The sequence below is a fragment of the Limulus polyphemus genome, unplaced genomic scaffold (genome assembly GCF_000517525.1).
Source record: "Limulus polyphemus unplaced genomic scaffold, Limulus_polyphemus-2.1.2 Scaffold107, whole genome shotgun sequence".
NCBI lineage: Eukaryota > Metazoa > Arthropoda > Merostomata > Xiphosura > Limulidae > Limulus > Limulus polyphemus.
In genome coordinates this window covers 702369-716344 of record NW_013665717.1, presented here as the reverse complement: position 1 = coordinate 716344, position 13976 = coordinate 702369, and the positions used below count along the sequence as shown (strand labels likewise).

At 31.8% G+C, this 13976-nt stretch overlaps 2 protein-coding genes across 5 annotated transcripts in view; one reads left to right on the top strand and one right to left on the bottom strand.

Moving 5' to 3' along the window:
- Positions 1–6043, bottom strand: part of LOC106470849 (zinc finger CCHC domain-containing protein 7-like) — a 29246-nt gene extending 23203 nt beyond the window's left edge. The window contains exons 1-2 of one of the 4 annotated variants that reach the window (XM_013931434.2): positions 5717–6043; positions 2201–2995 (exon numbers count right to left, since the gene is read on the bottom strand). In XM_013931434.2, coding sequence (XP_013786888.1) covers positions 2201–2930 — 730 coding nt within the window. In that variant the 5' untranslated portion in view covers positions 2931–2995; positions 5717–6043. The other 3 variants (XM_013931426.2, XM_022400204.1, XM_022400208.1) reach the window with 3 other exon arrangements.
- A 4174-nt stretch (positions 6044–10217) lies between these two features.
- The window catches only part of LOC106470769 (germ cell-less protein-like 1), a 37890-nt gene continuing 34131 nt past the window's right edge, over positions 10218–13976 (top strand). The window contains exon 1 of the mRNA XM_022400183.1: positions 10218–10515. Coding sequence (XP_022255891.1) covers positions 10364–10515 — 152 coding nt within the window. The 5' untranslated portion in view covers positions 10218–10363. The remainder of the gene's footprint in view (positions 10516–13976) is intronic.

Genomic DNA, 13976 nt, shown 5'->3' with positions numbered 1-13976 from the left:
ATTACTATACTGATACCACAGAATTCCACTATAATTTATCAAGCTTAGTAACTAAGCTGTATTTCACTCTAAAAAAAAATTTAATTTCGAGCAGAATAAAGACACAATCTACCTACTTGAAATCTTGGTTTGAAAGAAAGAGGTGGCATCCTAAAAATTTAAAATGGCTAAGAAAGCCACTAGGGGGACATTCTGTGATTTCAATTGATTATTCATGTCATTTATAGAAGTATATATAAGGAAGCGTTTCCAAAAATGGAAAGAGGTGGGTGGGGTGCCACTATGTTTGATTCATTACATGAGCAATATCTTACCAAATAGAAAGAGGTTCTTATTTTATATTCTAGCTTGTCAACATACCACGTGACACAAAAACTGATGTTTATCTGTTTTTTAATATTTACTTTTAAATTAAGAAATTGAGTAATGTATAGTACTAAAATTTGAATTATAATCTACAGTTTGATACCAAAGTTATTGATATAAATTCATGAAACAGTAGTTCAATAAAATTTTGAATGCGAGTCAACAAATGTGATGACACGGCCTTTCACCCGTGACCCGTATGGAAAGGGTTAGAGGATAGAAGAAAAAAATTCCATGCCTTTAATTATGACAAGGATAATCACACTGGTTTATATGTTCCTTGAAACTCCTATGTTGATCCTTCTCAAAAATTAGGCATCATAAAAACTACGTATCATTCTATCAAGACTATCTATTCCAGTAATGAATATTTTCAAACAGATCTCAAAATATTGAAAATAGTATTAGTAACCCAAAATGTTTTTCCTATGGAATTCATTAACAAAGTCTTCTCTAAACTAAATAAAAAATCTGAAGTCTCAGCACAAGTCAAGTAATGATGAACATTCTATTTATTGCACAATTTCTTTTATCCCAAAAGCATCACATTCAATCAGAAAGTCTTCAGAAAACTGCTCAAAAATCTCTAACTTATCTGAGCAATGTGTGTTTCCTCCTAGCAGAGAATTAGGGCAAGTTCTATCAAAAAAATAAAAGTATCAAATAAATTGTGAAAAAACAAGTGATAAGTTTTACAATAGAGAAACCCAGACAAATTCTTACCCATGTTAAAGAACATAAACTCCCCTCCAATGTTTAAGAACATATGTCCCAGCATGATATTGAAATATTCAATAGAGAAAAAAATTAAACCTGCTACAAAATAAAGTCTCATTAATTAAACATTTTGAATCTAAAATTAATACATATTCCGGTACATAGTTGTATCATTTTCTAACCCATTTCAAACTTTTAAGGTTATATTGCTGTATACATATATTTTTAAGGTGACTTTATAACATAATACAATCAGACTCTATTAATCTATCAAAGTAACCTAACACAGATTTATGTTTTGCACATGTATGGTACTCTGCAAGAAATTTAAAATTGTTTTATCATACATTTTTTTAAAAATTATAAGGATATTAACATTCTTCAACTTTTTGCTGTTTCAAATTAACATTGACCTTTAATTTAGGTCAAGCACATCTACCAACTATACTCATCCCAATAGCCAAACATACAATTATGCATATTACTGTTACTATAGATATCAGGTGTCACTTCAAACGCTACTGAGTTGTGATTCATCGGATATAATGTTATTTTTGTTTTCACTTCCCTCTATTTCACTTTTATTCATTTGATTATTTATTTGCCTGTCATTCACATCCAAGATTAACAGGCTAGCTATTAAGTTCAATCAACCAAATACTTACGTATCGTATCGATCTACTAGTTTTTCTTGTTAGCTAGAGTATGAGTTCACTCATTGTAGTTGTACCTGATGAAGCCAAGTTAACCTAGTGAAACTTTGTAAACAAATTTTTCAGGACAAAAGAAGCTATCTACATCCACCTAACTAAAAACATACTTAGCCAATCTAGCACAAACATCATTAAAACTTAGATATAAATCTTGAAAGCATTCAGATAAGTTAGTTGATAAAAGTCCTAGTGGGGTAGACCCCACACAGGTGAACAGTACAAGGAAGACCCAGGATTGAATACTGGTCACAACTTCCCTGAAGATGGCAGCAGGTTAACAGGTGAAACATAGGATAAAAACTGGACAGTAATTAGTATCTAGTATTAAAAAAATAGTAACCACCTGATAACTAGACTACTACCCATGACAACAACCTTGCACATGTTTCTCAATTGCAACTTACCAGACATTTTTTCCAGCTCCTTCTTTATATCCAAATCATCACAGTCTGAATCATAAAATTTCCTCATCTTCATTTCTGTTGTCATATTATTTAAATTAATTTGAATATCCGTTTTAAAATTTTTATTTGTATGAAAATCACTTTCACTCGAAGAACTACTTGTGCATTTTCTTTTAACTTTGTTAGTTCTTTGTTTGTCAGGTAAACATTGTAGATTAATAGAATTGTTTTCATTAACAATCACTTCACATTCTTTTAAATTTTCAGAACTTAAACTGTTGGCATTCGAGTTAATATTAGCTGAGAATTTTTTTTTTTTCCTACAGAAGCCAACTTCTGAAAGGTTTTTCCGTTTGGTTTTAAGTTTATCTGATGATGCAGCTGTACAAGAATTTGTTTCTGTTTTTTCATTTAACAAGGCCACTCTTTCATGAAGGTCAGGCATGTAATTTTCAATTTTTCTTTCATTTATAGCTAGATCTTCAACTGCACAAGTATTAGTGATCTGTTCTTCCTCTACAGCGGCATTATTTGAATCAAGAACATTAGCTTTTAAAGTCTGGCCATTTATTTCAACAGTGTTGTTACAGTCTGGATTACTCTCATGGTGTATCTGTCCATACAGGATTACTTCTACGTCACTGTCAATACAGTCTTCATCATAACTTTTACTAATATCAGATATTCTATCATCGTACCAGCAACCCTCTTCATTGAGTGAATCCCACATTTTTATTTTTGTTCTTCTTGACAAAATTAATGTGGAGAAATGGCATTATCCATGTTTATCACTACCTATAAAAGAATAAATCAAATCAGATTGTATGTTAAACACTAAACTGATAATATATACAAGAACTACACACCAAAACATGAAAAACATTATATAGTATGCATCATCATCATCGTGCAAAATTGTATACATTACAATACTTATACACATAGGCAATATTATGGGGAGGGGGCAAGGGGAACAGTTGTCCCCCAAACACTTGTTTTTTTCTGTGGGATATAATATACACATGAGATTCACAATACTTAAGTCAGTCTTTATTTGCCACCCCTCCCTATTTTGGTCCCAAATTCCACCCATACCTGTAATAATAACTTGTTTAAGTTTACAACTAAATTCTACATTAACCCTTTCACTGCAGCTGGGGCATATATTTCCCACTGCACTGGGAAATATATGTTCCAGCTGCAACGAATTGGTTAAAACTTATACTAGACAAAAAGTGATTATTATACATTACATTTAACAATCTTACAATCCCTTTACAATCTTAAACTCCTCAATCAGATCCCTCCTTACTCTTCTTTTTTTCCTCTTATGACAACCCCTCCATCCCAGGCACCATTCTCTAAACCCTTTAGAACAATTCAATGTCTTTCCTAAGGTAAGGAGCCCAAGACGGAACACAATATTCCAAATGTGGCCTAACCAGTGATCTGTACAATTAAAGTATATCCTCTTTAGACTTGTATTCAATATTTCTATAGATACAACCTAAAATCCTATTTTCCCTACCACTAGCAACAGCAACTACTTGGATGCTTTAGAGACTGACTGACTATTACACCAAGCTCCCTTTCCTTCATAACACTATTAAGATTATTCCCATCCAAATTATGATAACCCACATGCATTGTCTTGCATTTATTATAATTAAAACCCATCTGCTATTTATTTGCCCAACTCACTAAATGATCTAAATCCTTTTGTAAAGCAACAGCATCCTCATCACAGCTAGCAACACCCAAGACCTTATAGCATCTGCAAATTTACATAACTTGTTGACTATCCCTTCTACATGTCATTGATGAAAATCAAAAAGAGCAGAAGTTCTAAGACTGAGCCCCGAGGTACCCCACTTGTGACATTAATCCAGTTTGACTGAACTCCATTTGTAACAACCCTCTGCTTTCTTCCATCCAGCCACTTTGCTAACTTATCCTCCACACCTATAGAGCTAATTTTCTTTACAAGCCTTTTATGTGGCACCTTGTCAAATGCTTTTATAAATATTCGTACCTAATAATCTACCCTATTCAATATAGCTTGCTGAAGATAGAATATGTATATTCCAAAATGTTGAAGAATTAAATGTTTGTTACTATACATGTGTCAAATGTTTATTGTTGCTATCATCATTTTGTGGATTTCAACTGACACAAAAAGACTGCATGGAGTTTGGTTGTGAGGTTGCCATAGGTTGAGGTGCAACAACTGAACTTTTAAGTTGTAGAAAACATGGATGTTAAAGAATGAACTTCCTGTAGCGTGCAACATGCAATCACCATATTCTAAGTTCTATAAATGTTTCAAAAAGACTTGCAACACTAAATATGACTAGGAAGAGCATATTTCTATTTTTTATTACTTGAATAAATCATTGTTTCTTTGTCTTTATCACTTCATTAGGTTATTCTATTGGATAATCTGTAAATGCCATAAACTGATAAAGTGATATACTACATTCCTACAATGTAGTATTTAAGTAATCCCTTTCACTTTCAGCCTTAACAATAATTTATATAAACTTTATAACTTAAACTCCAGTATATAAAATACTCTTTCTCTTTACACTTGTAATCCATTAGAATATTCTTCTTTACTAAAATACAAAATTTTTCAAAGGAATAAATGACTTTTCACTGTCTAAGAACTTTTTTGTAAATTACTCACCCAATCTTCCCAACTTTTTCACAATATCTTGTAGTTGTTGATTTTTATCATTAAAATTCTAAATCTAATGTTATTGTTCAAAAATATGAATTAGTAATCAACTTATTGAACATAAAATAAGACATAACTCTCTCAACCTTACTAACCCTAAAAGTCTAATAAAATTAAACACACATTTCTAACCTCCTCAGCACTAAGACTAAGAATACTACATTAATACTGAATATATTACTAGATTACCTGCTAATGATAGCTTTACTCATCTAATATATTACGTAAAATCTTCAACGTGGCTTATTTTTCAGTATACATTCATAGTATTAGTATGTCAATATCTTACATTACTAACGCTAACAATAATATCACGCTAGTTAAAAATCGTAGAAGTTGAGCACGTGGCGAGAAAGGTTGAACATTGTGCTTAAGCCTACATATCATAATAAATAACATATTTTCACTTCAACAGTTCAAGTAGTAGTAAATAAAATTGTATGCAAGGTCCTAATTTGTGTTACCATAACGAAGAAACAATTAATATAAAAAATAGAATTTTAACTGTTTCACTTACTCGGGCCATGATTTATTTTTAAGTTACATTTCAATCGAATATGTTTAGTTTGTAATTACGCCACTCCAAAATTCGAACTCTTTACCCCAATGACTATAAAGTATGAGTTTAAAAAATGCAGTCATTATATTAGCAGTGTCGTCTGTCTTAACCGTTAACGTACAGAACGTAATGAATCGTGTAATACTAAGTGAATTATTTAAGCCTTTATTGCTTAATAATTAAAAGTAAAACGACATTAATTAAAACTAAACATATTTACCTTTGTTATGTATGTTAGAAACCATTACATTACAAAACACCATAATTTACGACCGTTGTGAAACTTGAAGTTATGAGTTTATGTTATGCACTGTTGGCGAAGGTAACTTGGCACATGGATGAAAATAAGAGAAGTGATAAATATAAATCACAAATACTCAACAAAACAGTTAGCATGATCAGTTTTAAGTCTAAAATGTATTTCAATCAAAAGTTACAAGTTGAATATGTACTACATTATTATTACTATATATTTAGCGCTAGAATCAGCAAAGCTACATACTAAACTCAAAACTAATCGCAAGTTATTGCTGGTAAAGCACATATATGATGTAATACAAATATTATTAATATAAGGAAGATGTCAGAGCATGAAATTATTACCAGTGAGGCTCTATGTTTAAAATTTCGTAAAACGAAATTTATATCTTGAAAATATCATGATAGAACAATCGTCAATAATATTTTAAATATTATTAAATTAAAAAGTGCACAGTAAATGGTATACGAATTCACATTTTATAATAAAATTTCATGTTAGCTATTTGTTTGTTTATTTTAATACAAGTATTTTAAAAACAAGTACCACGTTTTGATCACTGGTGCCATCATTCTGAAGTTTTTAAAAAATGTTATAAAAATATTTTTCCCTACTGTAAAAGCTATAACTTGTAATAAAGTAATACTTAAAATCAGCAAGTAAACTCAAACGAAACTGTATATTTGGATTAGTACAAAAACCACATCGGGCTATCTGCTGTGTTCACCAAGAGGAAATGCCCCAGTGTTGGATATAGAAGACTGTTTAGTTTAAGAGTTATTATTTACTTTATTTAGTGATGTAATACTTAATGATTATTTAGTTTTCATCACAAATGTTAAAAGCTAATTATTTTAAAAGTGATAGTTGTGACAAATTTCGTTATGTAACTCGGTAGGATTCGTACATTGTGTATGCAGTTTAATTGTTGTACTAGGCTTTTGTAATATTGGTGACGTCATCTTACTCGAAGCTGTTGTTGTTTGTTATTAAGCATAAAGCTACGCAAAGGGCTATCTGTGATCTGCCCACCACGGGTATCAAAATCCGGTTTCTATTAGTATAAGTACATAGACATGCCTCTGCACCACTGGGAGGCTACACAAAACTTTTAAGTTTTCTCCTTGTGTATAATATTGTTGTCACTAGAAGGCTAGATATTTCTAGGTTTTTCTGTTGCATGTTATAAATACCCGCAGATACAAAGAGGAAGCGAAGAAATTAAGAATGCTAATAAGACAGATCTAGACTGAATGATTGGCAGTTTAATTGTGATGGACAATTTCTAAAGAAATTAAGTTAAAGTCAGAAAATGTTAAGTTAGTGAAAATAACTGTGTGATTGTTAGTTTAGCCATAACAAGCAATATTTAAAGTGAGTTTAACAGTTCAACAGAGAAATAGTAGAATAATTTGTCTTGTCAAAGGGCATTCTGATATAATATAACTCGCCTGTGTGGACTTTTGGAACAAAAAATAATTATTTAAAGCTTTAGATACAATTTTTATATGTATATCTGATTTCTTTTGAATATATATTGTTACGTACCTGCTTGTTTGCTAATTTTTGGTAGAAATTTTTTCCGAGGAACTTCAACGGTACAAGTCGATTCTTGATTAAACCAGTTTATTCTTTCTCGATACAAACTTTTAACACACAGTAATTCCACAGTCAATACGTCTCTCGTCACTTTAAGCTTAACAACTTTTATAATACACACTATAAATTACAGTGATTCACACACTTTACTTACCTTCGCTACTGTTCGCTTCTTTAATTATATATCTCTATATCTATCTATATTGCTGGCTTTCTTTGCCAGGCTTATATACTAAAAAAGAGGGCGTCTACCATACACTCAGACATTCGTGGGGTTCCTCTATAATTCGAGAAACTCCAGTGCACATGCTCCCAGTGTCACGTGACTTTTGCTTTCATAACAATATTTTAGAAGAATTGGATTGTGTGCTGTCCATTTGTTGTTGACATTTATTGCCAACAAGTCACAGGCACCTACTCTTTCTACAATCAGTGACTGATATTCCTGTAGAACTCATTGAAAATGTTCTCAGATTTTCTCAATAACAGTTACATTAAATTCAGTTCAGCTCTTAATAAACAAACCAAAGATATCATTATGGGTAACAATATTGTTGTCATTTTGTCCTCTGTTTTTAAGCATTTATTTCAATCATTAGCTCTTACTCATTGGAATTTTGAAAATAATCTTGACCCAGTTTGTTGGTACAGGTATAGTGACGACATTTTCGGTAGATGGAATCATATACTCCCTTCTCTTTTCGAATTTGTTGAATTCTTTAATAATCAACACCCGTAGATAAAGCTCACACTTGCTAATACTGATAATGTCCAGAAGTGTGCACCCTTTCTTGATACTCTAGTCACTAATGAAAACAACACACATATTGCTATCATATATTACAAACCATGCATTAAAACCAATATTCTATGATATAACTCACATCATCCACCAGCTACCAAGTAGGGTGTCATTATTGGTCATCTTAACAGAATTGGAAAAATCTGCAACACTATGGACGGTAAGACATAAGACAGGATGAAACTTCAAAAGCTACTGTTGTTCAATGGTTATTCGTATAGTCACATTGTTAGGATGTTCCAGTTTTAATCACAATATTTTAATAAGTGAGAGCAACAGAAAAAGAAAACACCAGATCAAAACATTGTTCCATGGATTATGCCCTTTATGGATAAACCTTTAACTACTCATCTTCATCAACATTGGTAGATCTGGTTTGAATATCCACATCATACAAAACCCGGTAAAAACTGAAAAATGTACTTAATCGTTTAATCTTCAATAACAACAATCCATACCAATCCAAAAACTGCTTTGCTAAGATCAATGGCTTAGAGATATCCTGCACATTTAGGAACATCTTCCATGAAATGACATATACACAGTGTTTAGCTACATACATAGATGAATTCACTCATCCAATATATAATTGTTTGAAAGAATACATTCGTGCTACTGCATATCTTGACAACAAAGAAGCCACAGCTGGAATTTCATCAGCGCACACGTCATAATTAACGAAATACCTCATTGGATCAAAGTTTTAGAGATTTGTGACAACTTTCTTGGCAGAAAATTTAAGGAATCACTTTTGATTCAATCCAACTGCCCTTTCGTTAAAAGATATAATACCTGGTTTCTTTGAAACTATCATTATTTCAGATAATATTTTTTATCTTTATCTATTTAATTGTTTTTTTTAAATTTAATTTTGTTTGTTTGGAATTAAGCAAAAATCTACACAATGGGCTATCTGTACTCTGCCCTCCACGGCTATCGAAACCCAGATTCTAGCGTTGTAAGTCCGCAGATGTACCGCTGCGCCACTAGGGGGCAAATTTAACTATACGATCAGCGACTCTAATTTCTTCAAAACCACTTTTAGTATGTTCCACCATGCACCTTCCTATTATATTGACGTAGTTTTATATTCTTTTTAGTTACTATATTTTAAAATCAATTTTGTAACCTGTGACTTCATAAACCTTTGAAAAAGGCGTAAGCCGAAACATCGGGTATAATAAGCAAAAAACAACAATATTTATCTCAATTGTGTTGTCTTTATTGAAAATGGTTTTCATCCTTCAGTCAGTACTGAAAACTAAAAGATAAAAAAATAACAATTAACAAATCTCTATACAAAGCAACCCCAACAGCTCAGCGGTAAGCCTGTGGGTTTGTACTGCTAAAAATTAGATTTAGATACTGTGAATCTGAGAGTTTATGGTTCGCATTTCTTTGCCAACTACTTTGCTCTGGATTTTGGATCAATCAAGAGTTAGTAGCAGGTGCTGTTGTTTACCCGCCTTTATTAAATTCATCAGTTCAAAAGTAGAAATGGCTATCCGTAAACAGCTTTTGTGTAACTTTGAGAGGAAGTCTGGAAAATATAGCCCTTCAGGCATATTAATTAATAATGTTTGTTTGTAATTAAGCATAAAGCTATACAATGAGCTATCTATGCTCTGCCCACCACGGGTATCGAAACCCGGATTCTAGCGTTGTAAGTCCGCAGACATCCCGCTGTGCCACTGGGGGCATTAAGTAATATTAATAATATCAAAAAGTAATAATAATATCAGTAAACGATATTTTACTATAACACATAAAACTTTGCTATTTATTTGTGGAACTATAATAAAAGGGAATTCATATTTTAGTTCTTTCAATAGATAATTAATTAATTAAAATAAAATAAATGAATTATTATTTTGAGATAAAAACATAAATTATAAAATAAAAATCTTGTGTTTGAAATGTTCATTAAAACGCTTTTGTAACAGAAAATATATAATGGTTCATTAGAGTTACTTTAATTATAAATTAGAATAAAACTCAAATACAGATTATATTTTGGTTGACACAACTATAGTATGACTGTTATAGCATCGTTATTCGGTATTGGTCTGGTTTCGTATGAGGAAGTACAATGTGGTTATGACGTTTGCTTATAAACAAATTGTGAATAATACCGTGATTTTGAAAAGCACGTGACTGTTAACGAATTTACGTGACAAAGTAACTTGTTTGAATTTGATAACTTAAACATGGGAAATTCGCTAAGTTATATTTTGGACAACAGTTCACGTTGGATGGGCTTGAAATTGAATCAACGTTGGAAGAGAAAACGGGTGGAGTCTTCCAGTAGTTTGTCAGATTCAGACGATGAATATGATAAAACCATGCACACGCCCAAAAGGTGAGATACATTTTGTATTTATTCTTGGCTTCGATAGTGTAACTAGTCTGTGGTTCGGTATTCAGAAAAAATGAAAGTGAAGAAAGTAACCCCCAGTGTCTTTACCATTTATTATTGGAATCAACATTTACATTTTTACAGTAACACTACAGACCATAGTACAGTGGTCATAGCTCGATTATAGCCGGCACGTTTCACCTATTTCAAAGTATTTGGGACTTGAGGTTAAGCAAAAATTCTTTGATTATATAGAGGGTTGAGTACGTTTTATTCAAACAATTTTGAATGTACAAATTAGTAAGTCACATGACAACCACAGATATAAAGTCACGATGTATCAGGACGACATGATTTTGACATTGTTTGGCATTTCGATGCCACTAAAATTGATTACTTTGGGGAATGGTATGTAACAGGCCATTCCGTGACACATTTTTCTTAAACGGTATCATAAAGATGTGTTAAGATTGGGTGTCATTGAAAAAATACACAAGTTTTTTTCCATGACATATCCTTTCAACTACTGCCTACCTCAGTTAGCTGGATAGTGAAACAGGTATTCGTAATTCATGCTATTTCCATACAAAAATGCTGTGCATATGGATTTCTTTGTAACCTGGCTGTTCTAACAGTCACTAGAAAAGCATCATTTTTGTACATTACATGGATTTTTGAAAGTGAGCAGGAAGGAATGGTGGGCTTAGGACATGACAGTCTTACAACAAAGCCTTTTGCAGGTGCATGGTTGCCAGATAAGGTACGTTCTGACAGGGAAATATGGACTGTAACTACTTGGTGATGCTTCAAAATCATTTTAAAGAAATGTATTCAAAATCAGCATACATTTTCAAAACAAGTCTTTGTAAATCATGCCAAAATTATCAAATTTTGAAATAGAAAAAGATTGTTTTTTTTAATGTTAAGTTAATCTTTGTCATGTTGCTGCTTAAACATATAAGTGGTTGGAGTTTGCTTATCTCATGGCATTCAGACCCAATTTCATGTAAACACTCATTGCAATTTAAAGGATGGTGGGTGTGGTTTTTGCTTTAGCTATTTACATACCTGCATCAAATAAATTTCTGTATATAGACTTCTGACAACATAAGTAATTACAATTGACTTGAGGGTTGGGCTATAATTTCATATTCAAGAAGTGGTCTATTTAAAAACAAAAACAATAATGACATTTAAAACATAGCTAAAAGAAACATTTAAGCAGTTAGAAAGAAGTTTGATATAAAAGCTCCTGAATTATTATGTGCAAATATATAAAAACTTCAAGTTATTCTTAACTTAGGTAAGCAATGAAGTGCAAAGTTCTGAAATAATCTGAGATTTAGCAGTGTTAATACTTTTATATTATTCTCATGCTGAAGTTTTAGCACATTTGTTAAGGCCACCCATAATTTTTGACTTAAATATTGAAAAAATCCAACATTTCACAGTCAAGAAGAGAAGTCTCTTTAAAGCACTTTCTCAACATCCAGTCCATGGACAAGTGATGGTCCATTAAAATCACCTTGCTAGTCCATGAAATTTCACTGAAATAAAAATTGCCAGAATATTCGTATCTAAGCCTTAATGGTTTTTATTATACATGTATTTTAGTGGTCTGAAGCAGTTTAGAAAGGCAGTGAGCTAATCCCTGGAATTTAAAAGGTTGAGAAGCACATTAAAGTAACTTAAGCCCCAAAGTTTAGTTGAAAGGGCATTTCCTGGGCTTGGAAAGGATATCTTTAAAACGTAATATGACAAATCAATAACCAGTAGTGGTTGTACTGTACTTGAGAGTCACATGCTTTGGCACATGACCTAGTATCATTTATAAATTTTTAGTATAAGAATATTAGCTTTAATTGTACTAGTGTGCATTATATTAGGCACCACAAGTATTTAATTTGTAGAATGTTCTACAGAAAACTGAAACTTGTGTTCCTTTTTTTTTAAGTTGCATTTGATAAACTTATAGGTAAAAGTAGTTGTAATGTTTTTGCATTAAGTTTGGAGAGTTGAATATAATTTGCAGAGTTTAATGGCATTTTACTTTTGTCTTATTATTTATATTATATCCATGTAATTAGATTATGGCTTTGCATATTTGTTCTTGGTATAACATAATCTATGGGTTACAAAGGACCATTTGATCCTTAAAGGCTATTCTTACACACCAACTCTTGGAAAAGATAAAAATTTAAAACCCACCTTTAACTTTCAGGAAGTCATTGATTCCCTCTTTTCAACTGCTGTCAAGTACTGGCCTCCATTAATGCCAACAGCAGCTTATTCCATAATTTAGTTACCTTGTTAGAAGAATAAAATTATCTTAACTGGAGAGTAACCTGTCTTTTCTGTGTCTTAAACTTGTTTCCTCATGTTGTATTATCTTTGAAATTTAGCACAAGAAAATAAGAGGCCTTTATCCTGTCAATCCCTCTGGATAATTTTGTAAACTTTAATCACCTCATAACCGTTTCTCAAAAGAAAATGTCTTAACCTATCCCTATATATATAGTAGCCCTCCTGTGAATCATTTCTGATACTTCAATATCCTTTGTTAGACGAAAACTGTACACAGTATTCCAAGTAAGGCCTAACGAGTAATTTACATAAAGAGATAATTACATCTTTTTCTTTGACTTATCAATGTGTCTATGAATACAATGTAAAATTCTATTAACAGTACTGCTGCTTCAATGCCTTGAGTGACGTATTCATCACTATACCAAAAATATTTTTTTCGGTCATGTTATTGAGTTGGTTCCCAGCTCTATTGAATGTATGATTTAAATTACAATAACACATATGAATTACCTTACACTTACTAGAATTAAAGGCCATGTGCCAAATATTTGTCCAACCTACCAATTGGTTTGAGGCATTCTTTGATACCATGAAATTGAATTAACTTTACTCAAGATAAGTTTGCTAGATAACAGGAGATTCAATCAAGATATTGGTTGCAGAATAATACATCATCCCTCACTGATGAAGCTGATGTAAAATGAAATAAAGAGATTAAACAAAAAGTGTAAAAGAAAGTGCACAATTTTTATTTTTATAATGAAGTATAAACATCACGTGTGTACTTGCTGTTTACTTACATGAAACAGTCACTTTTACTGGCTCTTCTCTGTACAAGTTTAAACCATGCACTGGATTGTTTAAATATAACATTCTTTAGTTTGTGAGAAACCTTATAGTTATCCATGTGACTGGTCATTCTTGTTACAACACAGGTGGGGCCATAACCCATTGAAGGATACTGTTGTAGACATTCTTATACAATATGTCGTATTAAGTAATGTTTTCCCAAAGTGGTAACAGGCATTATCCAACAAAGTAACAAAATTAGCTTTAAACAAGATCACCTTAATGGTTTTCTCAACCATGTGTTATGTGAAATCTGCACATGTTTAAAACAAAGAATGAATTGAGAATATGTGTTATAGTACTGCAAG